The sequence below is a fragment of the Typopeltis vanoorti genome, chromosome 12, assembly GCF_054136105.1.
Source record: "Typopeltis vanoorti isolate ZY-2024b chromosome 12, IOZ_Tvanoo_1.0, whole genome shotgun sequence".
In the NCBI taxonomy this organism is placed as follows: Eukaryota; Metazoa; Arthropoda; class Arachnida; order Uropygi; family Thelyphonidae; genus Typopeltis; species Typopeltis vanoorti.
The window spans coordinates 90096164-90122555 of NC_143560.1; the positions used below are offsets into that span (position 1 = coordinate 90096164).

The following is a 26392-nucleotide window of genomic DNA, read 5'->3' on the forward strand; positions in this document are numbered from 1 at the left end:
TAGATCCTTTGAAATAAAAATAAAAAAAATCTTAGGAATATCATTCCTAACCATAGTTTTTCTATCATAAGACTTATATGACATGATCGTGCAATCCATCTGTTAAGTTTGTATCGTCGATGTAAACATGAAGTTCAAAATCCATCTCAAATAATTAAATTCATATCATCAGGCATTCCCATTAGATCCGAAACTTTGTTAAACTTCGCAACACTTTAATTCGAATTATTCCTTCAATTCTCATCGCCATTTATTTTACGATGAAGTTCAAAAATATCATATGTACTGGATGATTCCTTGTCTCATCTAAGATTTATAAAAATAAATAAAATATTTGAAATATTTTTCTCCTAGCTAACCTTCTTTTACTTAGCCTTATTTCATCCATTGCTGGATATAGGCCTCCACCTTAACTTTCTACTTCTATTTTTTAGCCAAAATCCACCATTTCATGTTGAGGCGGATTAACCAACCAATAATACAATTTTTTCAACTAGAAAAATCGACTTCATTCTATTGAAAGTTCCAACTTGGGAAAATCTTTCAAAGCAGAAACTCTCAACTGAGCATTATAATTGGCGTTTTCAGCAAGTACCTCCCTTTAGAAAAACTTTTAAAAAATCTTATTGGAGGCTTTATTTTAATCGTTCCCTACCACATAAAGGGAACTAACTGATTTTGTTCGTGATATTTTGTCTCATAGAGGCGGAATAAGTTTTAACAGTGACTGGGGATAATCCAGACATGTATTCCCTTTTTGAAAGTATTATTAAAGATATTATAAGTGTTTAATACACTTGAAATCTAGGTGCATTTACCGTACTATGAATTGCAAGGTGTCCGAAAAAGAACTCCTGGGTTTTCAATGAAATTCATTTTATGACATTTTGGAGCAGAAATGCATATATTATCAAAGTACAATGTCACAAGTGATTACCTGTTGTGTAACGCAATGTGTGCGCCATTTACAGCCCTACGGACATCAAAATGGAATTCCACCTCAGACCACACTCGGATAAGCATATCCAAGGTAAACGACATTATATATCAAGAAAAAAATTACCAGTGTGGTAATTTTTTTCTTGATATATAATGTCGTTTACATAGCCGCAAAAGAAGAAATCCATTGGAGTCAAATCGGGACTGCGCGGTAGCTAAGCAATGGGCCCATCCTCTGTCTATTCATTTTCCTAGATGAGTCCCTCCACATTCTCAATCTTGGGAAACAAAGTTCTCTAGCATATCCAGGTATGCCACACTGGTAATCGTCTCCTCATGGAAAAAAATGGCTCAGCAATGCGATTATGCATGATGCCAAACCAGACATTGATCTTCAGACTGTTACAGATGAACTCCACCAGTTCATGCGGATTGTATGACCCACCCGACAATTATGGAGATTTACAACTTTATGCACCCGAAACGTTGTTTCATTGGAAAATAAAACGCTCTGGAGGTAGCTATGTTCAGCAATGAGGCTTAACATGGTCACAAACTGAACTTTTTGTGTCCTATTATTAGGCTGGATATGATGAACAAACTGCAATTTATAAGCATGAAGAAGTTTCAATCTCTTGTGAACAACGTCACGCACTGTGCTTTTAGAAATGTTTAATTGACGACTCATACTACGAACCGAACGTTTCGGGTTACGCTGGAAAGACAATCGAATTCGTTCCACGTTTTTCGCCTTTGTTGCAGGCCTACTTGGTGAATTGTCTGATTCGTTTCTGCGAACCATAATATGCACTGTGCTTTCTCTTGTGGCTACGCAAATGACAGGCTGGAGGAGGTTCCATTGCTAGGCCACCTCGCAATCCCGATTTGACTCCAATGGATTTCTTCTTATAGGGCTACATAAAAGACACTGTCTATCAAGAAAAAATCCAGTTCCTTTTCCACTACGCCATAGAGTAATAGCACCCATAGAAGCAATTCCTATGGTTATACTTACCCGAATGTGGTCTGAAGGTGGAATTCCGTTTTGATGTCTGTAGGGCTGTAAATGGGACACCCATTGAGTTACCCTAACAGGTAATCAACTTGTGACATTTTACTTTGATAATATACGCTACATACAGTTCTGCTTCAAAATGTCATAACATAAATTTCATTGAAAACCCCGGAGTTCTTTTTCTGACACCCTGTACTGACAACATTTTATATCCCACAAACAGTTAATTTTTAAAGAATTCTGCTAGTGTCCATGTGTGCGCGCAGAAACTCTAAATGATTGGTGAACTGTTTTGTTTTAATGAAAAATGTGTAATTTGAATTTGTTAAAATCCGACAATAGCAAGTACTGCTGTACAAGAAGACTAAAATGTGTTTTTCAGTGCACTGGTGATGCACGTAGTGGAGTTATCCCTGAGGGACTCGAGATATTTAGTCCACTTCTGAACGCCGATTTAATTGCACATAATTAACTAACCTTAATCCGTATCTTTTTTTTTTCGTTTTGCCTGTTGAGAAGACCGTACCTCCCAGTGCCAACTTCTGAGAAGTCTCCAAGAGGTCAGCACGGTAAATCTTGGGAGGCATAATAACCTGTGTTAAGCACAGGCCTTTAAGATCTACGCCCGTACAGATCGGTTTTCATAGCTGTAATTTTAGAACATCTTATGCCTAATTATATATATTTTGTGTGTAAATTTCGAGTGTTCTCCTGACCGTCGTTAAGAATTTTCTCGCAGTGAATCGACAATAAATTAGAATCGCTGAAAAATTCAGTTAATAAATTTGTTAACTGAAGAATGTTTAAATTTTCGGCGTCATGAAGCTAAATACTTGAAATAAATGCTGCTTTATACATACTGAAAGCGAAAAATTAGTTTGCATGTATTCTTGTTTGAAATTACAAGAATAATTGCCGAATAATAAAGAAAAACTATGCACAATAAAAGAACGTTTGAGTTCATACATTGCTACGTGCTTCGCTTTGTTTGAAAAGTACAAAAAATGCTTTTGTTTGCCACTAGAACTGTTTGCAGATTTTGTGCTTGCACCTTTCCCAGTGGTGAAACAGTTCTTGCCAAGTTTGAACATTTCGCCCAATATTTTCTGCTGGCTGCTGAAACCCTACGACTCTTCCCAAAACAAAACACAGAATTAAGTGGAGAAGACGGATCGGATCTCGGCCTTATTTGTCATTGGGCATGAAGATGGTAGGTGGACAGATACTGGTTTAATTATCTATATACTACGTCGTTTTTGTAATATTTTTGTCCAGATAAATGTCAATATTGGTTACAACATTTCTTTGTGTTCTGAATGGCTCAGAAATCTAATCATTACCTTCCACTAACATCATGTTAAAACAAACCATGTTTTTCTCCATTTATTGTACAAAAATAATACTCTGATGTGTCAGTGCTCTTTCTTCTTCCCAACTTACTACAAACACTAAATTTAAATTCTTAACATTTCCGTGCCAAGAAATATCACAAGGTAGAGACAGTTACGACGAAGTTATAGTAACTAAATCACTGCATCTGTAATCCATATGATATGCTTATGTTCTTGTTTATGACGAGCATGCGAAAAGTACGATTTATCAAGAAATATTTATTTTACTTTAGATATGGTATGATGCCGAACTGAAACTAATCAGACTGGACAAATTTGATGTCGACCAGAATCTTGAAACAATTCATGTGCTGGATTTCAATGCAGGTAAGTCTGTTTCGATAAATCGCATTTTCTTTCTTTAAAGTGATGCCAAATATTAGTTGCATAGTCGGTGTCGAGTTGACTTTAAAAAAATTTGCATCGTCCACGAATATAAAACAGCAGAAGATAAAAGTCATCAAGTTCAAGTATGTGAATTTCACTCGTGAAAAGTTGTTAGCCTATAGCACATCAATATTAATATAGCAAGTCCTCGAGGTAAGAATTAGATTATCCGGAAATTCTGCTCTAGAAAAACATTTGAGGCTCTATTAAGCAGTGTGGTGGTCTCACATTGGACAAATGTGATTTTTCTACCATCTAAAGATGTTCACAAATAGCTATAGCATACTTTTTATGTAAATCCCATCCACGAAAGGTTATAAATCTATGGCACCTTAGTATGAGAACCTTAATAAAAAAAATAGTTTTTATTGGGAAAAACAGCTTAAAAATGTTACTGACGTAAAAGATACAAGTTTCATCAGACGCTGAACACTAATTTCTGAACACTTATTTCATTACTGTAATGAAATAAGACATTCTATAACACGACGTGCCAACTAAATTGCTGTACAGTACTTAGTTTTTAAGATACTAGAAAAATTGAAAATTCATATTTTTTGTTACAAATACACGAGAATACTGTTATTTGTGAATGCTAATGCTTTAAATTGTATTTTATCCCAATGGCACATTCGGAGTGGGTCTCTTCATATGGCCCAAGAACACCTGACAAACATTATACAATTTTTAGATGCTAAAATCAAAATGATGATGAATGTTTCAAATGATTGAAATATTCATGTACGATACGCATTGTTATTTCTCTCCATGCTCATTACAGGATGTAACTTTTAAGTCTAATTTTTACATGAATTCCGCACACGAAAAGCACATTAGTACCGTAAGTGAGCTAAGATTATTAGATATCCAGAAACAATGGCTCTAGAGACTGGACATGGTACTTATCTCAAGCCGTTTCAGATCTCTAATAAGCAGGATGGGGGTCTTACACTAGACGAAGAAAATCAACTTAGACTTTCACAAACATCCATGCCCAAGGTGGGATTCGAACCTACTTCCTGTTAGTTGGGGAGTGGGACGCACTACACTCGGCCAGCCAGGCCAGCAAAAGAAATTGCCTCTTTATATTTCTTCATTATTCCCAGGTAGTCACCCTCCTAAGTACTGACCGAGATCACGTTTACTTAAGGTCCTTCAGAAAACCTGAAACATTTAATCCAACTTATAATCGCTCAATATAAATGAAATAGTACCTACGCAGAAAGTAGGTTTAATTGCCGTTTCGATATTTTATACAATCAACAAAAACCTCATTTTTTTTTAATTTGTTTCTAGCAGAAAATTTTACTCAGGAGTTCTATTCAGGGAAAGTTAAAAAGTATCATTTGCTGACAGTTCTCAGTTTTCCCCTTCTTCAGCTAACAATACCAAACTGGTAGATGATTCAAGGTGATCAACTTTCCGACTGACAATTCTTGCAAGTGGGTTTTGTTAACTGGACCTTAGTGGTGTAGTAAATATTAATTCAATAAATATTAAACATATTCAATGTATTAACATTTATGTGAAAAATCCCTTCTTTTGAGTTTTAGCTACAGAGGACAAAGGCGTATCAATTTATGCAGATAAATGCATGTTGATTGGTCTTTCCATCTTGCACGATTGATAATTTCCCTCCTTTCTCTTCAGTCTATATTTCTACAATTTTTGAAGTCAATATGTCTTTCCATTCTACATAAATGATCTTTCCATTTTCTTCTATTTCATTAATATTTTCAATTAAATTATCCTCAAGTGTCATTTCATCCAGGAGGATGAAATATTTTTATTTTTCTACTGTACATTGATCTCTACTGAGATCAATGTACAGTAGAAAGATAAATTGTTAGGTTCTAATCTCTTCCACCTCGCAGTTAATATCCCGTCTATAGGTGTATGTGTTTTTCCCACGAGGCGTTTGCTTGTTTTGAGGGACAAAAAAACAGTTTCCGGGAGAAAAAAATCCTCCACTTCCGTATGAGACAAAACTAACTTATCTTTGACTGAAAACATCCGATAAAGATTCTTCTCGTCATAGACGAGATTCGAACTCGGGTCTTCCCAACCAAAGAGACCATCTATAGAATTTAAGTTGGGTTTCTCATTTTTTTATTGAGTGTCCTTTTAATTGTTCCCCTACTTTGTCTGAAATTTATTTTTTCATATATATCCTTTGTTCGACATATGTCATTGTATAACGTGACTAAGTTTCCTGGATAGTATGCGCCAAAATTGTTAATACTTAAGAAATTAACCACTGACCTTTTTTTAAGACAGCAGATAATAAATTCGACCTTATGGTTCTTAAAAGGTTGCAAAAAAAAAAAACCACCACTGATTTAAATAACCCAACATTGCGAACTACAGAGGATGTAGGATATTTGAAAGCCAAAGGAACACTATCTTTATTATACAGTAGAAAGATAAGATGGTTAAGCTCTAATCCATATTCTGAAGAGTTTTGTTATCTGCCTCGCAATAAAGGTCGCTTCATATCCTGGAACGGAAGAGGAACCATAATACTGTGGGCATTGTCAAAGAGATAATTAAAGATTTATTATGCATGTGATGTAAATTATTAATGTGTAGCTGTTCTGATAAAATGTTCATGCATTCGTGAGTGGGATTATCACGTTTCGGTGCATGGAATAGGAATATCTGCTAAGAATTGGATAATCGGAATGTTCTACAACAAATTATGGATTCCAATAAGCAGGACGGCCGTCTCATCTCACGGCGAGCAATATCCTATGAACTAAGATTTGTTGGAGATGGTGGTTTTTGAATTACGATAGATGTAACTAGCGTATTATGTGAGTTAATTGCGTGTGTTCTGTTTTGCATGATGAAAAGACGAATTCCCGATAGTGGAGTTTTTGTTGTATCCCACGGCAAATGTTAATAATATACATTTGTTTTATAAAATGAAGTGCTGAAATCCAACCATCAACAGAAGCCACTTTTGGATTGACATATGCTTGTTTAAACCTCTCTAAGTGTAGTGAGACTGAATACTCAGATCCATGGATATAAACTACAGCAACTTGGCGAATTGGAGCACTTCATTTTCCCACAAGACCGAACTCGCCTCTTTCTATAATCACGTTAGTTTTATAGCCTGTCCTTTGAAGAAATCCTTGTATAAAGAAAGTCCATTCGATGAAACTTGTCACTACATATTTGTGTATTACTGTTGATGACAGAAACAAATACTCATGGCCCAACAATTTTCTTAAAGTTTGGATGGTAATCAGTTTTGGTATCGCTCAGTCTTTTTGTTTCTTGTCAAAAGATCAGCAGTGTTAAATCAAAACACTGCTAATGAAATTGTAAAGTTAAGACAAACACAAAAATTAATTTATCTATTAATTTATCCAGAGCTTCTCCTCCGTTTTATAAGCACTGTTCTTCCTTTGGTCAAAAACAGTCTTCATGTCTTTAATATTTGTATACTGTAATACTCTTTAAAAAAAAAGTCTATACTTCACCTTTAGGTATTTGAATATGATTGAAGGTGAGGCAAGCAAATTCATTTGCACTAAATAAGGCACAGCAGTTTCAAATTCTCTTGCAATCCTACTTTTAATGGGGAAAAAATGTTGAATCTATAATTCATTCAAAATTCGTTTTTCTGTGAGCATGCTCGATTTTTTAGGTAAATATTACTAGTTCAAGAGGCTTGGAGAAAAGAGGGAGTACGAAAATGGAAATAACGCTACTGCTCAAGATGTCGTCGTAGCGTGTAGTGAACTGGCAAGTTGGCAAAAGAACATTTTATCCAGTTCTTTAATTAGATTATATGTAACTGCTTTTGCACGAATACAATTCGCGACATTTAAACTGGATTCATGATGTATACCGCGCAGCTCATCCAAAACAATGGCCAAATACCTGTAACCGTTGAATGTGAGATGGAATGTCACTACTCAGATAGAAGTTTTGAAATTTTTTATGCGACAAAAATTGCAAATGAGACATTTTCTTCTACATCATTTCATTCTTCAGCGATATGATTTTTTTAAAAAATCGCATCAGGGAGACCAGTTTTTTAGAACACGCTTTCAGAACACAAATTATTTTGTACAAGATGTTACAGTTTGTGATTAGTTGGAAAATTTGGAGAAGAACTGGGCTTAAGAATTTGTTTTAAAGAGAGGAATTCAAACCAGACCTTCACGAGATTGTTGATCAATAGCTCGACACATGATCTGAAGGTCGGATTATTTTAACTAAGAAAAGATCCATTGCGTTCTTCAAAAGAACGTTTCTCATCGAATTTTAACTCATGTTAATCTGTATGCGGATTGCAATGAGAGAAGTATGGTTGCCACACGTAACTCTGGAGCCAATCAGATAGCATTAGCAAAGAATGCTAACGTTGGCCAAGTACCTATATACGGCAACAACCGGCACTATTCTGATAACAGCCCGTTTCTTTTCTTCTAATTACCTTCTTATTAAGTTATGTAATACAGGAAATAATTAAACTAATGAGCGTATCTAACCACAAATAAAGTAATAAAAATCTATTCATTTCTGGAAGTCATTTGCTACTAAATCCACTGCAGATTACTGTCATGTAACAGCACATAATTTCAACTGGAATTTCGAAACCTAATGAGCAATTAAGGTAAATGAAATTTGCTCTTTGTAAAGAGTATGCTAATAATGGTAAAGCTGAACGAAACACGAAGATATGCAGCAAATGTAACAAAAATGTAGTAGAGTCTATACGAACTGTACATGACCCTGTAACCCCTAGAGAATGCGTCCCCTGGGTGGCGGATAGGGAAGCCCACCATGTGTGTGTGTGCGTGCGTGCGTGTGTGTGTGTATATATATATATATATATATCGGACCACCCCACCATATATATATATATATATATATGGTGGGGTGGTCTGAATATACTGAATAAGGACTCGTGGACCAACAGGGGCAATCATCTTGATTGTAAGGGAAGCGGCACTCCCATGGACCCCTAGCTGGATCTATCCTCTCCTTCTTCTACTTTGAGGAAGACCCACTTACTTTAATCTTTCCTATAAGGCCTTATCAGCCAACTCTTCTTACTTTATGACCCTTGTGCTATTAGAGTACTCGAGGGCCATGGGGTCTTTTCATTTCTGGCCTTACAACTATGTCCTCTCTATAAACCTTACTATATTTCTTCTATAATCTACCCTTTCCCCTTCAATATACCCTATTCCTCCTATGGGTTTAAATTCGGAAGAAGGCGAGTTCAGAAGCCTTAAGGTAGCAGCCCTACCACTGAACTATGTTTATGTAAGATTTGTTTGTTGTTAATTCTGCATTTAGTTGCGACGTATTTCCCTACGTTAACGCACTCATTACGTCATCCCACTGTTATTGCAGCTTAGTAGGACAAGTACTATTACTAGAATTATCTACTGTTTATAGATAGCTGATATACCTGAAATCATCGTTTCTGTTGCTCCCAGGTAAAATAAAATGAATTCTACATCATCAGATCTGTACAGATCGAATAATATCTTAACTTAGTTTTAATTTAAGTGATTGAAACAAAAGGATATGATAGTGTAGTTAAACTGTCTGCTTTATTTTTAGATGATTTTTATTCAAAATTTTACGATGATGACCAATGTAGTCATCAAAACATCAAGAATTTTCCACTTGAGGATATGACAATGCTTCCCAGAGAATTATTTCCTTGGACTTCTGTAAGAGATGCAAGACCGCTAGTACACTCAGGCAAGGTAACTTTTCTTTTTTCTTTACCAATGAATATTTGCAATTACATCAAAATGCTAGGTATAGAGTTGATATTAAACACATAAGAAACCTCTTTATTTAGGTTTCAGGTCAAGGAATTATCAAAGATAATCCGAAGTTGAAAGGGAGAAAAAAAGAAAGAAATACACAAAATCATAATAAGCAAACATATATTAGCATCTTATCACCATAAGAACAGAACCATTATGTTTGGACAGGTTTGATGAGATTTGGTAGTTATATTTTACGAAAATTTGTCCACTCTTGTTTTCAGTTGCACATCCTAAATTATATTTGGCCAGCCCGGGTGGGGTGGTCCATCTCCAACCATGGATCCGAATCGCGATGCAAGTATGAATATTATGATCGTCCTGAGGTGAAAGACGAATTTTTTCTGGTTTCAGACCACCACCCCGCTTATTGGAGGCCTGAAGTGGATTCCACTTGATGAAAAAATATATAAAACAATAAACTTTAGCATACCCATAGCAATGTTAATTAGTAAGTTGACAACACTCCTTAGGTAGGAATCCCTAACCAAAAAAAAAAAAAAAAAATACATAGAATTTACTAGTGTTATGCGAGTTGTTTGAAGAAGCCACTTTAGAGTCGTTGCAACTAGTAACTGCTGCTAAGGTAATAAAGGAATTCTAATTCCATATTTAAATAGTAATATTGATTTAATAATAAATTTTAAATACTGTACTTAACTTAAAGATCAGATTCTCTTCCTTCCCAAAATCAAAGTAAAATTTATGCTATTAAAAAGGTAGACTACACTATTAGTCATTTTAGGAAATCGATTTTGATATAAGACTGGTGCTATCTCTTGTATGTCACTCAGTCCTAAAACTTGACCAAAACCATAAGACCATATTAGCAATAAAACACCGCTATATGATTTACGGGTCATACATGATTACAGAGGTTTCGGACAAAATGCGTTAACAGCAGATGTACTTAAGAACCTTTCTAATATCCTTAGTTTTACGTTGCTCTGACAATTAAAATCTCGCTTTAAAATGCGCATACATCTATTTCTGCATTGCAATATTTTACATCCTTCTTGGAAACAGCTTTTTTGTAATTTTTTTTTTAATATTTTAATCAAAACAAACAAAACAAATCAGCTAACGCCTTTTTTATTCCCGTATATACGGGAGTAGGCGAGGCCATTTAGCCCTATCTAACTTTTTGGAGACTGAGTGGGCAGTTCAATCTCCACTGGTACCCAATCAGAGACAGATGGCCCAAGGCTATCACTAATTAAGCAGTACGCAGTGAAGAGAGACGGCTCAAATGTGCCGCCATCTCGTGGTTCCTAACCCTAACACAATATATTTAATGTCTGAAATAATGTGGGTTCTACGGTCGATTTTCTTGAGTTTACAGGACGAAAAACCCGAGTTTCCGGGAGGAAAAACCTGCTTGCCCGTGCCAGAGATCGACTAACTCGGGAACCGGTCGAAAAAAGGCTTAGAAAAATTTCCTCTAGTCGCCGACTAGACTCGAAACCAAGACTTCCTTCGTGCGGCCAAGCGCGGTGGTATGCAAACGCCACATCCACTGAGCTACACAGGCTCTCCTAATATTTTAATCGTCATGTTTAAAACCTACGGTTGAGATGTGCGTTTTTAAACTTATATTTTTATTCATATCTAATATTGCTTCTCATTCGTCTTTCTTTCCCTACAATGTTTTTAAACTGTAAAAATAAATTTTTTTTTCAGAGAATTCGGGCCTCTGTCACATATGACGTTTGGAGCATCCAACATTCCTCCAATGAAGAAGTAATTGATATCTATTTCTTACAGGTAAGAAGGTTAACTGAATAGCCCAGTTAATTAATGTTTCTTTCGAAAAAAACAACAAAAAATGAAAATATTCAAATTGTTATCTTAAATATATTCTCTTAAACTTTTGAGCATTCGAGTTCAACGAATTCTTTTACGTAACCCGCAGTGGATATTCTAATATTCATTCTGTTTTTTTATATAATTTTAAATCTTTGATTTTCGATTTAAAAAAAATCAATGTTTGTAAAGCTGAAAAAAAAGTAACAAGGTTAATGCTTTTTCATAGGTTTTTGTCCTGCTGATAGCGAAGCAAAGGACGGTGTTGCCAGTATCTACTCTTAAAGGGTATTAGCACCGCGCAAGGATTAATATCCTTGTTCTCAAGTTACTCCTACAGCATGACTAACGCTGCATTTACAATTTCAAGCATAGTATTTTGACGTATTAAAATAATAACAAATGGGAGATTACGATCGTCATCAACTAGATAACACCCATAATTTTTATTGTTTTGTTTTTATTAGTGAAACGATTCTCATTTTTAAGAGAGGAGGCAATCCTATCATCAATAACTGAAAGGCTACACTAGCCCATTTGTACGTAAGGTAGGAGTTTTATGATAGATCAGGATTTTTGAATGCACTGCCATTAAGGTGTCAAGTTCCGCGGGCATGTTTATGTTATTCTAATGGATTGTAAGAAATATTATTTGTGTGTATTTTCCTGAGGACTTTCTAAACTAAACTTCAGTTTTCTATTTGAATTCAAGATATGAATCCTCAATTCTATTTTCTTCCCATATAGAACCAAGAAAATGAACACAAAACTATGGGAGTCTCAAGGAGTGGGTTTACTTTTCGAATAGTTCTAAATGAATGGAAACATGGAAGAAACATTTTGAACAAAAAAAAAAAATGGCATACGTCAATCAAGCGACCAAAACTATCCCATATCATATTTAAAAAATTCAAAGCATGTTCAAGCAAACAATTCATTATCTCCTTTCGATTTATGTAAAACGTGTTACCAAATAATACTGTTTGCGTATTGGCTTATCAGTAATTTGGGATATATTTAGGAGCAAACTCAAATTAGTACTTGACTGAACAGAATATATTTGTGCAGTTATTTGAATTATTACAATAACGTCACCTGTTAGAAAGTCCAAGAAAAGAAGTTGAGAATCAGGAGCATCTTACTGCGACCAACAACAACTTAAATTCAATTTATGTTTGTGAAACTATTTCCTGGATTAGCGTCTCATCTTCAGGATTATTCCAGTTAGAATAGTTCCAGCATTAATCTTTTTATTCTATATAAAAATAAGTAGTTATACTTTACTAACATAAGACTTTATTCTCTTTCATTGGAAGTAAAAAAAGGTAAATATTATTTCAAACACCAATGAAAAGGGAAGGTTATTCTAAAAAATTCTACGTAATTCAACATCTGGATTTACTCTCTCCCGTTTGGAAAAACTCAAGTTCATTTCCTGGTATTCATTAACATGTTCCAACCATATTCGAAGATATTTAATCACTGAAGGATAATATTGTCATTTCTTTGATCTTTCAGGAATATAGCGGCGCATTTCAACTGTCCGTTATTGAACATATCAGCAAGAATGAAGAGGGTAATCAGGTAAGCAAAATTGTGTTCAATGATGTTTACGAAGAAAATAGTTTAAATCTTTAAAACAGCTATGAAAGTGCCGAACCAGAAAATTTAAGTTAGCGAATTCTATATTTAAGTCCACCCTTCATCGGAATATTTTAAAATAGAAAGAAATTAGCATAAGATAAGTCAAAAGCTAGTTTGTATAGCGATAAACAAATCGCCGATGCTGGGAGTATTTTTACATGGTCTTTCCAATTCACTGGTGAAAAACTAGGCTACATTTACATTTGCGCTCGATGGGGTGAGTCAAAATTTAGAACTTCTGCCCTACTGATCAAGTACCCACTACTATTATGCTATTTTTCTTTCTTTTCTTTTTTTTGGCTTATAAGATTAGATTAATTTGCTGAAGTTATGTTTTATTTTCCTTTGAAAACACTGATAGACGTTAAAACGCCTTTTTGAGTTTTAAAAAACACTTTCCATCACTTGAAACTTCGTACACAAATGGACCGATATAGATCATATTTAAATAGTCAAATAGTTGATTCTGATAAATTGTCAGATTTGATAAAATAATTAATTTCTTCAATAAGAATTAGTTAAAAATATTTTAAAAAATTAATTGAATTAAAGGAAGTAGCAACGCCCAGGTTTCGGTTCGGGACTGTTGCTCAATGCATGAATAAAGCAAAACAGCATCATTTTCAGTATATTCCATCATTGTATAGTTTCCGATATATAGTCACAACTGTGTGGACAAAGTTTCATTGCTTTTATACAAATGTTAGACGAAACTCTCTGTAATGCACATGCTTATATTCTATCTATTAAAAAAAATTTTTTTTTTTAAAACTTTAGTTGCGAAATCAAACGCTTTTGTACTCTTCAATGTGTTTTATAATCCCATATCATCATAGGATCTTATCCTATGAACCGAAATCCGCAGGTTGTAAATTCAACGTAACATAAGATTATTTCAAAAGTCCTGCACACTGCGCATGCAAAGCCAATAGGACAATGTAAAAGACGTGTTATTCCAGACTTGGATCTATTCACTAATTTGAATGAACCAATTCGTGGGAAATACTTTAGTGTCGTCACCTACAAGATTACCATTGAAGTGATCCGACTCAAAATACATCAGCAAAAACTGTTTTCTCGCAGGAATACGTTAAGAGGCAGTGATACGGAAAAATGGAGATTTGATTTAACAACAAGAGTTTTTGAAACACAGAATATTTGAAACGACCAGCGCAAATTCCATTTTCTGTTATTAATTAATAGAAGTTTGTTCAAAAATCTGCCACCAAATGATAAAATATTTTTTTCGAAACTTTTGCAGGAGATTTCATTCCGCATCCAAGTGCAAAGTCTCAAACCCCAGATACCAAGGGACCCATCAGCCTTCGACATACAGGACTGCTCTAAAAAAACACTGAAGTTAGAAATCGTCTTGAAAGGTAGGATACTTTTGTGACCGTTTCGGTTGCCTTTGCTTTTATAAATTCCACACTTTCCATTGGTTAATTTTTATCGATTAAGCAACAGTATCTCAGTATTGCAATTAGCAATATTGAAGTCAAAAATCGACCGCAAAACTCGCACCAGTTAGGATTTAGGATCACGAGACAGAGATGGTTCAGTTGGTTACAACTAAAATATGAAGTCCGGCTGCCCACCGATTTTCAGAAATCATTTAGAATGAAAGAGAGTGTCTACTCACTTTGGATATATATATAAAAAAAAAAGCCACAGGATTTGTCTTCTTTATTTCCAACCTCCTACTAGTGTAATGCTCGCTTTATCAGCATTTGGATTATTCTAATAAAAAACAGTGAGCTGAATTTTATATTTTGAATAGCATTAAACATTTGCCCAATCGTATGTTAAATACGTACTTAACGTTTTTTTCATAAAAATGCGGATATTTTAAGGTTGATTTTAAGACCTTTTTTGCAAGTTTTCTTAGAAAATGAATTTAGGCAGCATTTCTTCACAGACATTAGCACGAATGCCTAATGCTTTATGATGAAAGCTAAAATATTATCCTACCATACAAATAAAATCACCCTAATAAATACAGCGTCCATTTAGAAAAGAAAATCCTAGTAAACACCACTGATTGCAATTCTTAATTAATCCACCCACACCACAAAAACATAAAAGAACATTCGAGGGTACATCGCCGATCGCTTTCATGTTATTACTTTGAATATTTACTTACGTTTTGCTAGTTTAAGTTCGATTATCCTTCTTGAGGAATTGCACAAAAACTGAAAAAGTATTGGTTGCAATTCGCAAAATAAAGCACTTATAAATTAAATATATTTTGGTATGTAGAAAGTTGGATCTCCAGCGATGAGTCTTAGAACTGTGTAAAATCAAGAGTGGGGCAATCAACTGTAGCAGTTAAGTATCGCACATTTCTGCCGGATGGAATGCTAATCTTGTGTATGCACTGAAAGAATTCTGTAGGGCTAAGGGAGAAGGAACAAATGCTGGCAAGCATTGTTCCGACTAAGCATCTTACAAGTGTTTTTCTACTTCTCATGCAGTTTCCCAAGGAAGGAGGACTCCATACCATACGAAAGAACAAAATATGCATTCCACGTTAAAAAGCTATCTTCCAAATATAGGAAAGTCGATGAAATATATTTAACATTATCAAAACACACAGCACATGCCCAAGTTATTCCACTTTCACAATGCCAAGTTGTAAGCAGTGTTAGAGAAATTATTGGGGGGGGGGGAATCTCGAAAATCAAGTTCTGTCTCAACTTACACTCTAAATGAAAACAAATAAGAAAATTATCAAAATATGGCGTGTCAATGATTCTCCGATACAATACTCTCATACTTACTCTTGCATTGCTTCACTTCTTTCTCGTTCAAGCCAATTGCAATACGGATCTTAAGTTCTATTATTTTTATTGAATTCTGGTAGTAGTGACCATGAGTTTCAACGAAACATTGCGTATTACCAAGTTCCCCCCCCCCCCCCGGGGAAAAAAAGTCCAGGGAAATGCTACTATTATAACTGAAAATTTTCAATACGAACTACGCCTACAATAACCACTCACCGTCTCGTTGACCTATGCAGTAGTTACGCAAATTTCATGTAGTATTGTCACTGCACGAAAACAACTCGAGCACAAGCTTAGAGCGCTCGCTGTAACCCAAATCCACATCCACTCAAACAACGTTTCAGAGACAACCGAGAAGCATCTGTCCAGTCAACGTTTCAAACCGGAAACTACCAAATAAACACCTTGGCTTAGTCGACCGGAATACTTCGCAGACGACCACCACCGCCTACTGCTCTGTTATACGGCTGAAGTGATTACCGCTTCTACGCAAATCCTATTTGAAATCTGTCACCTCCGTGACAGCGCTGATGAATAACGAATGAGCATAACTGTAGTCACACTTATTAGTAAACCTGCCATCTCCACACCCATTTCGAAACCAGAATATCCTTAATCACTAATTCCATTCCATTTATTCTAAACACACAACCCTGATGCTAAAAATCGTTCGTTTCTTAATAAGAAAACTAGATTTTTTTAATTTGTGTAGAAAAATTGACCCCGCACGTACTATTGTTCAACTCTAAAGCTACAACACGCAAAATCAGTCACACCATCCCCTTAGAGATGCAATAAATAAATATAAAATTATAAAAAAATATATAAAATGTTGGAAATCAAATAAAACATGCACGATTATTTTTAGATGATTGACGAGAACACGGTCGTTTAAAAAAAAGTATGCGGATGAAAGACAGAGCTCCCTAAGTGCGTTGGATATAAAATATTTCGATCAAATGAAAGAATGGCTTACACGTTTCAAGTTGTGTTCCCTCTTTCGTAAGAGCTGTAATCGGCAGAATTTGAAGGGAGGGGTCTCTTTGCAATAATGTTGTTTCTACTAGAAACGGTGAACTGACTAAAACAGCGACTGAAAACGGCAAATGAGAATAGATTCTTGTCGGTCTCGGTCGCCAAGTGGTTAGCGTATCCACTCACATCGAATCCCTGGCACGGTCTTTAGGTGGGTGATGAATTTCATCACCCACCAGTAAGTAAGACCATTCGCTTACTGGAGGCTTGAAAAAAAGTTCCATATTTGGTCTCTAGAGCATGGCTTTTGGATTACGCAACAAAAGAGAAATCCTTGGTCTATCTGTGTTTCTAATGTACTACAGGTTTACAGTCTTTTTGTGGGTGGGAATCAGAAACTGTACAGAATATGGGGATATTTTCTTTTTTGAATCGGCATATATAAATTGTGAATGAAATCAAATCGCCTTCCCGTCATCGCCGATTTAAGGTTACCAACTTTTGAGGGGGCGGGGAGTCGTGGAGTGTCAGATTTCATGTAAGAATTAGAGTAGCCGCTGGCCAACACCAATACGTACCAAATAACTAATCTTCCTTCATTCCATCCACTTCAATCTTTGGAACAATCTCCCACGTACTGTCTTTTACACTGAGTAAAACCTCCCACTCTTTAAGAAACATTAATAGCGCACACATGGCACTAGCATGTTAGAGGTGTCACATTTCATGTGTGGGATCATTATATAAAAAAAAAATAAAATAAAATAAAAGATACGGAATAAGAGGATGTATAACAACCGTTGTGTCGTTTATGACCAAAAATACCCACATCAAGAAACGCAACCGAATTTCTCGCAATGGTCGCTGCACATCTTCCAACCAATATTCGCTTGGATCGCTTTCTTTGTCAACGAAGTCCCCAAAGTTCAGCATTAACAAAAGACGTCATAACACTTCAACTTAACACCTAATCAAATGTTTTTGTTCACTTGTCGAGTTTGTGGGAGGATGCCGTGTTGAAATACAGCACCGGTGCAAGGATTGCACGATTTTGACGCCACTGAAAAATATATTCAAGTCCGTAAAGTATTAATACTTTGTCCGTTTTTCCCTAGTAAATAACTTCAGGAAATTGAACCTTAATTCTCGCATTGCGACACTCTATTTTCATAATTGGGTGTCTGAAGATGAAGACGGACAATTACTGAAATTCACACATGATATGACACCCTTATAGAATGCAGTAAATGTGAGATAATCGCTATAATTATTCCGCTCGACAGCCAACGTAATTAAAGTAATCATTGCAAGCAGCACCGTTATCAAAATATCACTTTAATAAGACGAGTGTCAAGTGGACTCGAAAACTTTTCTCTCAGCCCACTGATGTGAAGTCCTGAGGGGACTGACATTAAAGTTCATGATCGGGTTCTCCTCTTGAAAAGTTCACTACACGTAAGCAACAGGGCGGCTCTAAACTTACTTTATGTGAGCTCCTGTTAGATGTTTAAAGGAATGAACACGGCACAATGTAATCCATAGTAGGCTAGACTTGCAGGGAGAACAAAGAAATTTATATATCGGGAAAGAGGGTGGGTCCTTACATGTACGGATAAGGACAACCGATTTCAAGTTGGATTTAAAGTGCATTTTATTTATATAAAATTTAATAAAACAATTATATAGAGTGCTTATTAATATATATATAAGGCATCTTAAGCCACAAGATCACTCAGTAGTATTATCGCGTGTTTTTGTTTCTTCTATCCCCACCCCAGGTAGTAAAATTAAATGAATGTTGGAGTTTATTTCTCTTCGACCAAGTGAATAGCAGCGTTGACAAAAAATAAAAGAAAGTACATATTTTTCGGTTCACTTTGCATGCTAGCATCTATTAGGATGACCTTGACGTACATAGGTTCATATATCTCATGCATGTCGTGTCCGGGGGAAGATTTAAATGGAATTTAATGAGATATTTTGAGTGCGTCAATCGTGGCTAAAATTAGTGCTCAAAGATGTAAAAGGCTAGAAAATTAAAGACATAACTCTGCAAGAGCATTACACACCATCATTTGCATAGCCTCACCAGATTATTAAGCCCACTGGATAACAAAGTTTTTAAGCTGTTTAGCACCATATTATAGAGAGGACTGATGCGAGTGGCTATTTTCTCATTCAGTTCTGATTGTCTCATCCGTTTGCCAGGCAAGGATTAAACACACACACATATTATACTCGGTGTTCGAAAGGGTAAGGTTACCACCCCACTTTTTTTTTCCAGATAAAACATCTTAAGCCACAAGATCAAATGCCTTCTAGGTAAAATCATTTCAGAAACTTATCCCTCTTCAAACACTGATTATATTTTATTAATAGAAACTTCAGTTACGAATATCAATACCTAAACTTATTCATTGAAGAAAAAGTAAATGCGATATAAAAAGCTTTTCATTTGTTTTAATAGGAATGCCAATAATACAAGGAACAAAAGACGAGGCCTACCTTTTGGGAACCACCCACAAGGTATTACAGTTAGCGCTGCAGTCAGAGATGCCACACGTCTCACCCATTGTGCTTACTGGATTACGAGTAAGTTCGAGCATCAGCATTAGAATTCTTTTTCTTTCTCACACATTTCTTAAGATTCGATACTGTCATTAAACTAGATGAAAATAACAGAGCTTCAATTGAAGTAAATCAAATATTTAATCCATTTCATATATACTTCAGCTTACTAAGAAATCTTTAAACATTCAATTGTTTTAAATGATGTTGATTCTGTTACTTAAGATTACTAGAAGATTATTAAAATATAAATGGCAATTTTCAAGACTAACAGCAACTTTTATTATTAGATTTCAGAGGTGAACAAAGGAGTAGTCCTCTCTGCAACATTACTCGAGCTTTCCAGCACCCAAGGTAAGTACTGTGTCGTTATTTCATATAATACAATGCGGTATTCCTAAAGATAAGCAGAAGATTCAATTGTCATAGTAAAAATCGTGAATGTTGGTTGCACCACCAAGTGCTAGGACGGGTTGCTATAGGTTCCTAATATTCTTTCGCTTATTGACGAAACTACACTCATTTCATCAGGAACAGTGCTTTCTGTTGATATTATCAACTGGAATATCGCACAAACCCATATTATCCAAAACATTAATAAATATTATTCAAATAGTTACCATGGTTGGCTTTTGGTGCTTCATACTGTATTATTTGTAGTTCTAATTTGCAGCAACGTTTACGTCATCCATCGGGTGATTTACATTCCTAAGAAGCAACCGGTTCCAAGTCGGAGAAAAGCGGGTGGTAGCAAAGTTGTCACAATGACTTCATTGTTAGTGCTAAAAGCAACCCAATATATTTTTGCTGGTCTAGACAGCTTTTTGCTGATTGTACCTGCGAAGTAGCTAAGTTGATAAAGCCAGTACATAATGTCTGTGAATTGGTTTTGTGGCCATTTGCTTGTTTGTGAGACGAAAAAATCGCCTTTCCAAAAGGAAAATGCTTGCCACCTCCATATGAGACAGGACGCTCACTGACTTACATACAGAAGTTCTTTGCGTCCCAGACAGCATTCGAACCTATATCTCTTTGCCCACAGGATCCAGGCTAAAATTATGATATATGTGTAGGAGGTTATGAAAAAATGTCGATTAGATTCTGTAGAAGCCTCAACAAATATTCTTAAAAGGATTCGTCTGCTTTATAAACGAAGCTTTCTGAAATGTTATACCGCACAGATATAAGAAAGAACTGTGTAGTATAAGCAGGACGGACTGATCTGGAAAGCTACCTAGAATTTCCCGGTGAGCTGGTCACCGGGTTCGAGCGCGAGTTCGGCTAAACATCTGCCATGGTGGTTTTTTTTTTTTTTTTTTTTGCAATCATTTTTATTCATGAAATAAGATTTTATGAATTTCAGATTTTAAAAATATGCGGACTAGAACTAAAACCTGGAGTAAATGGTTCCACGGAAGTTCCACTGGTTCCTACAATTGAATGGGCTTAGTATCAGGATTGTTTAGAAATTAATCGGTATAAAACCAAACACAGTCAGGGAAACTGAATTATGGTGCGAGGAAAGGTGGGAATCTGGGTGTAAGAGCGACAATGTTATGTAGCTGTTTTAATTATGGAAATAGGCATCATAATAGAAATGAATATGAGGAGAGCACGAGTTTGTGTCCTTTCGGATCAGACTTAACACTCATAAGAATGTCTGCATAAGTAAGGCACTAGATAAGAACTGAAGCTGTCCAACTGTGGCGCACAGACTATGGAAAACAGTATACGAAAAAAAAAATCATCCACATAACTTATGTCTGTACACGAATATTAGGAATATAAGAACCAAAACAGATGGAGTTTGCTGCCTTGATCAATACGTTTGAAACTCAAGACTGTAGGCATTCATGAGACCTGGTTATCAGAAGAGCACACACACACACACACACACACAAAGTGGTGTGTGCCCTTCTGATACTATATCCTTTACACTTGATATTATCAAGTGTAAAGGATATAGTATTTTTGGGAAAGACAGATAGGATGCAAGAGAGGGTGTGGGTGCTAATGATTTTGGATGACTTCGATCCAATTATACCTATGACTGCAGCACCAGTAACAGTGAGTCTCAAGCCACCTGGCGGGAGGCCGAGTCTAACAAGATTAAATAAACGGTGGGGAGTTGTTACAATCCTAGTGGATCGACTGCTAGTGACGAAGAAATGCATCACCAAATAAATGCGATGGTGCGAAAAGAGTAATCATAATAGGAACTTTAATCATTCGAACATTGATTGGGTAGCAATGAAATCTCATGAGAAGAATGAAACTGAATTTAATGAATTGTTGTCAGACACCTTCCTCAAGTAGCATGTGATGACATAAACTCGCGTTTTATCTGATTATGATGTTAGAGGAGGAGGTGGTTTCAGTTAAAGACGTAACTATTCTGCCTCCGATTGTTGATAATCATCATGCTCTACTCACTTGGAAAGTGGTAAGTTTATGAATGTTCCATTCAGAAAATGTTACATGTTGAACTACAAAGCAGAAAATTATGACAAACTTAGGAGTATACTGGGTTCTGCGTGAGCGTACTCCTCGGTTTTTACTGCCACCCCTTCAGTGGATGAAACTCAGGTGTATGAGGAGGAGGTACTAGAGGTGTTGCACAAACTGAATAAGTCTGAAATAAAGACTGATGGAATATCATTATGGATCCTACAAGACTGTTTAGCTGAACTGGCTATTCCCTTGACCAGCTATATAATTTGAATCTCAGAACAGGGAAGATTCCACAGGAGTGAAAAGAATGTATGATAATCCCACTGCACAAAGGTGGTGCCAAAACCGATGTATCCAACTATCGACCAATTAGTATCTCAGGAGTGGTGGTGAAGATTTTGGAAAAATTGGTTAGGACTCATTCAGAAATGGATTAACAGAGAATCTCTACTTTGCAATGACAGCATTAGCTTACTAAGGGAAGGTCATGTTTTAGCAACTACAGTATATCACATGCTATAACTGAACTAGACAAGGGAAATATATACACTGTGATACTTTTGAATTTTGCTAAGTCTTTTGACATAATTCAAAATGGAAGCCTGTTGCATACATTGGAGAATATGGGATTGGATTATAAAATATTAGTGTGGATAAGAGGATGGCCGACTGACAGATATCAAAAAGTAGTATATGGGGAATATGCGTATTTAAGGAAACTAGTGGTGCATCAAAAGGTTCAGTTCTTGGTCCATTGTTATTAAATCTATACATTAATGACATTGGGAAGAATTTGAAAGGTCACATACAGCAATTTTCTGATGATGCAAAGATTGGCAAGTAATCAGTAATGCGGCTGATATGTAGTACTTGCAGAATGATTTGAATATCTGGAATTGTGGGCATATGAAAATATTCCATCAGCTCAACATTAATAAAGTCGTGCACTTTGGCGTGATGATATATCCAATGTTATATTGGTGGGATTATGCTAAAAGAAACGTATCACGTAAGGTTCTTAGAGTTGTAGTAGATAGGACGGCCATATAGTAATGATTGCAAATACAACTCAGAGGATTTGCCGCCCTGGTTGGCCGAGCGGTTACCGTATCTGCTCTCCAACCAAAAGGCTGTGGGTTCGAATCCTGCAGTGGGCATGGATGTTTGTGATTGTCTGTGGAAATACTAGCGGTAGATGGCGTTGGTGTAGTTGGGAGATTGAGTGGTGAAGAAAGATGTAGAGTAGGTGTCCTCCATCGGGAGGTGTCACGTAATAATAATAATTACAGTGCTGAAACGAATCTTGACATTTGTCTCTTGGTAAGACCTCACTTGAATTATTGTGCGCAGGTCTGGTTTACGTGGTAATTTGATACAGTGAAAAGAGTACAAAGAAGTGTTAAAAATGATATTAGGATTGTGGAATACTGATTATGAAGGCAGATTGAGAATTTGTAGACTGCAGATATTAGCAAACAGGAGAAATAGGGGTGATATGTTGAGGCTTGCAAACTTCTGAAAGGGTTATGCAGAATTTCAGTAGATGGAATATTTTTTTTAAAATTTTATGGAGGGTAGGAAAAGGACAATAAGACATCCTTGGATGTTGAAAATGAATGCTATCAAGAAGGGAGTGAGAGTAGATTCTTCTCTCACGGAGTTGTGCTTGATTGGAATGGATTGCCATCGGATGTGTGTGTGTGTGTACGCGCGCGAGCAATTAGTGTAAATGAATTCAAGAACATGTACAACAGCTGATGCCGGTAGTAGGGCCTCCCTCGATGAGTCCCTGAAGGTCTCTCTTAATAGTATACATCAAAATTAGGAAAGAACTTAAGTATTCTGTCCATCGTTATATTACCCACACTTAACTGTTTTAATCGAAGGTTTTAAAATACCGTAATCTCTATGAAGAATTTTTATGCTGAATTTTGAAAATATTCAAAATCGTCCAAGAGAATTCCCTTATAAAACTAAGCAAGTTATTAAAAAGTAGCAATAATATCACAAAAGAAATATTACAAGGAAATCTGGTGGATTTTGCATGAAAATGGAGCAAATTCAATTCGCCTCTTGCTTGGAATGTATGGTATGAAAATATTAAAACGGACAATGATAATTGCGAATAAATTATTACTGGTATTAAAAACTGTAAATCCTGCAAGTCTTGCTGTCAAAAATATAAAATTAAAATGTAAAATAATATTTTATTGTAAATAATATTGACGATATTGGAGTGCTGACAAGTAGACTAATCGAAAAAATAGTAAACCTGCTTACAGAAGATTAGTAAGAATGTAAAACTTGTAAGGAAGCGATCATGAAGTAATGTCATAGCATCCTGTACACCCCTTGAGGATACATATCAGGAAATTGATGGTAAAAAGTATCTTTACAAAAATATAGCATGATTAAAAAATGCCTTAGCCCTCCTACGTTAATGTATCTTTCTTGGGCAGGGAGTCACGTAAAAACTACACGCTATCATATTAATGCCATGCGAAAAAGATTTGATAAAATAATACAATAAGGGTGTTCTTAATGAACTAACGTCAAAAGGCATTTAAAAAATACGTTCTATAATAAAATGCAGGGTTCGTGGGATGATTCAAGTAATTTCCGGGCCCTACTGTGTTCGCCAGTCCGCCGCTGGGTATAAGCATTCGCGAGCATCTGAGCAGAGTGCTATGCCTTCGGAGAGAGCTCAGTCTTTTGATTACATCACGCACGATACTTGCAAAACACAAACTGAAAAATGATAACCAAATACTTAAATGAAAAGATAATTTTTACCACTACGAGAATAGTATACGTTCTGCCGTAAAATAAGTGCTTTGTTGGCTGATTAATTAGAAATAATTTGCATAATAATGGAAAAAACTGGGAAGTCTTATTTGGTTTTTGATGTAGTTCGCTTGGATTTTCTTGGCCTGATATCTGAAGGGGGGGGGGTGTCATTATACATGATAGCGTATTTCAACTAGCGAACCAAATGCAATTTTTCTACCACTCAGCAAGCTTTGATTAAATCTCTTAACGGTTTACAGCTTTTTAGAACATAGCTCATGCGCACTATCCATGTCTAGTAAGCTCTTCCTCCACCCACCCCACCCATATATTGCGTAGTTTGCAATACTGGTTACGTCATTGTATATTCCAGATTTTGATAATACTGAAGCAAGTTAAAAAATGAGAGGTTAAGGAATAAATAAAACTTTCTGGTCTGCTTTAAGACTCCTAGACAACTTTAGAAATATTCTTATATACTTTGGACGAAAAGAAAGCCTGTAATAGCATTACAACGAATATTCTTCAATGACAGGAGACAAGGGGAAGTATGTAAAATCTGCAAATCTTATTAAGTTTCAGACATTTCTTTTTACGTTATTTTTGTGAGAATCGTTTCATGACTGGGCTATTTTCCAGAGGAATGCATGAATATGTATCGTAATTAGAATATCTATTTTACAATGAAACAAAAACGCTAAAATAAGGGCTATGAATCTTACTTCTTGGATATCAAAATTACTGATGCACAGAACCACGAATATCTTCATTTTAGTTAAATTTCAGCACAAAGGAAACAGCAGTCACTCACATTTATATTTATTTATAAATATTTAACTACTAAAAGCAACCAATATTCCCCAAACTGCAACTACAATCGGTGCAGACGATACACCTCATTTCTGAAACAACAAATTAAAGTGTGCGCCCTCTGGGTGAACAGTTAATTTGCTAGTGTTGTAAATAACAAAGATAAACCAATAGATTTTCAAAAACGAAAGAAATATTAAAATTTCTCCGTTATTTTAATTTCATGTAACAAAAATTAATTTTAATAGGAACTACGTATTAATTAATAAGCATATAAATCTTTCCTCGCTTTTCTCCTAATTGCTATACCGAGCATTTACGAAAACAACTTTCGCTGGAAACCTGTCTCCCCTCAGAAATATTACAAATGAACTAACGGAAATGTTCTTTCAAATTTTGCATTCTTGCGTAAATAGAATTTAACGTAATTTTCAAAATACAAAATGTTGATATATTTTTTTTAAGTTTTGGATAAAAAACAATTGCTCTACCTTTAGAATTTCGCACAAATACATTAGCATTCCTTTTAAACTAGATAATAATATTGACTTCAAATTGCTTCCGAAATGAATACGTTAAATAGTATTTAATACATTTATGGCTTAAATATTAAGCCCTAAGAATTTGCTTCAGTATTGCAGTAAATAAATGTTAGTGTCTTTACAGTGTGTCTGTACATGCCGTGGAAAATGAACGTGCAATTTCTGCAAGGTCATCATCATTACTGACACAGAAATATGCAGTGAACGGTTGGTTGCAGAGGTCAATGTTTTCCTCGTTAAAATATCTGGCATACTAACCATAGAGGAGAGAAGTAATAATAATCTTGAGAAAATCAACATTTTCGGCCTGCGGAGTTGGGGGGGGGGGGTAAGAAACACGTTACAGTTAAAACTATGTTTAAAACAATGAATAGCATCCAAATTAACTTACCTTCACCTCCTCAACGGTTTCATAACTTTTTTTTTTTTTTTTTAGCAGTTTCTCCTATTACCTTCAAAATATCCTTACCGGTCCTGCCTTTCCTCAGGATCA

General features: G+C 35.6%; 1 protein-coding gene across 1 annotated transcript in view; it reads left to right on the forward strand.

Moving 5' to 3' along the window:
- The first annotated feature begins 1304 nt into the window (after positions 1-1304).
- The window catches only part of LOC150100993 (uncharacterized), a 28182-nt gene continuing 3094 nt past the window's right edge, over positions 1305-26392 (forward strand). Inside the window, exons 1-8 of the mRNA XM_090401958.1 lie at positions 1305-1373; positions 3579-3672; positions 9322-9470; positions 11217-11300; positions 12858-12923; positions 14245-14362; positions 19209-19333; positions 19600-19663. Coding sequence (XP_090258084.1) covers positions 1305-1373; positions 3579-3672; positions 9322-9470; positions 11217-11300; positions 12858-12923; positions 14245-14362; positions 19209-19333; positions 19600-19663 — 769 coding nt within the window. The remainder of the gene's footprint in view (positions 1374-3578; positions 3673-9321; positions 9471-11216; positions 11301-12857; positions 12924-14244; positions 14363-19208; positions 19334-19599; positions 19664-26392) is intronic.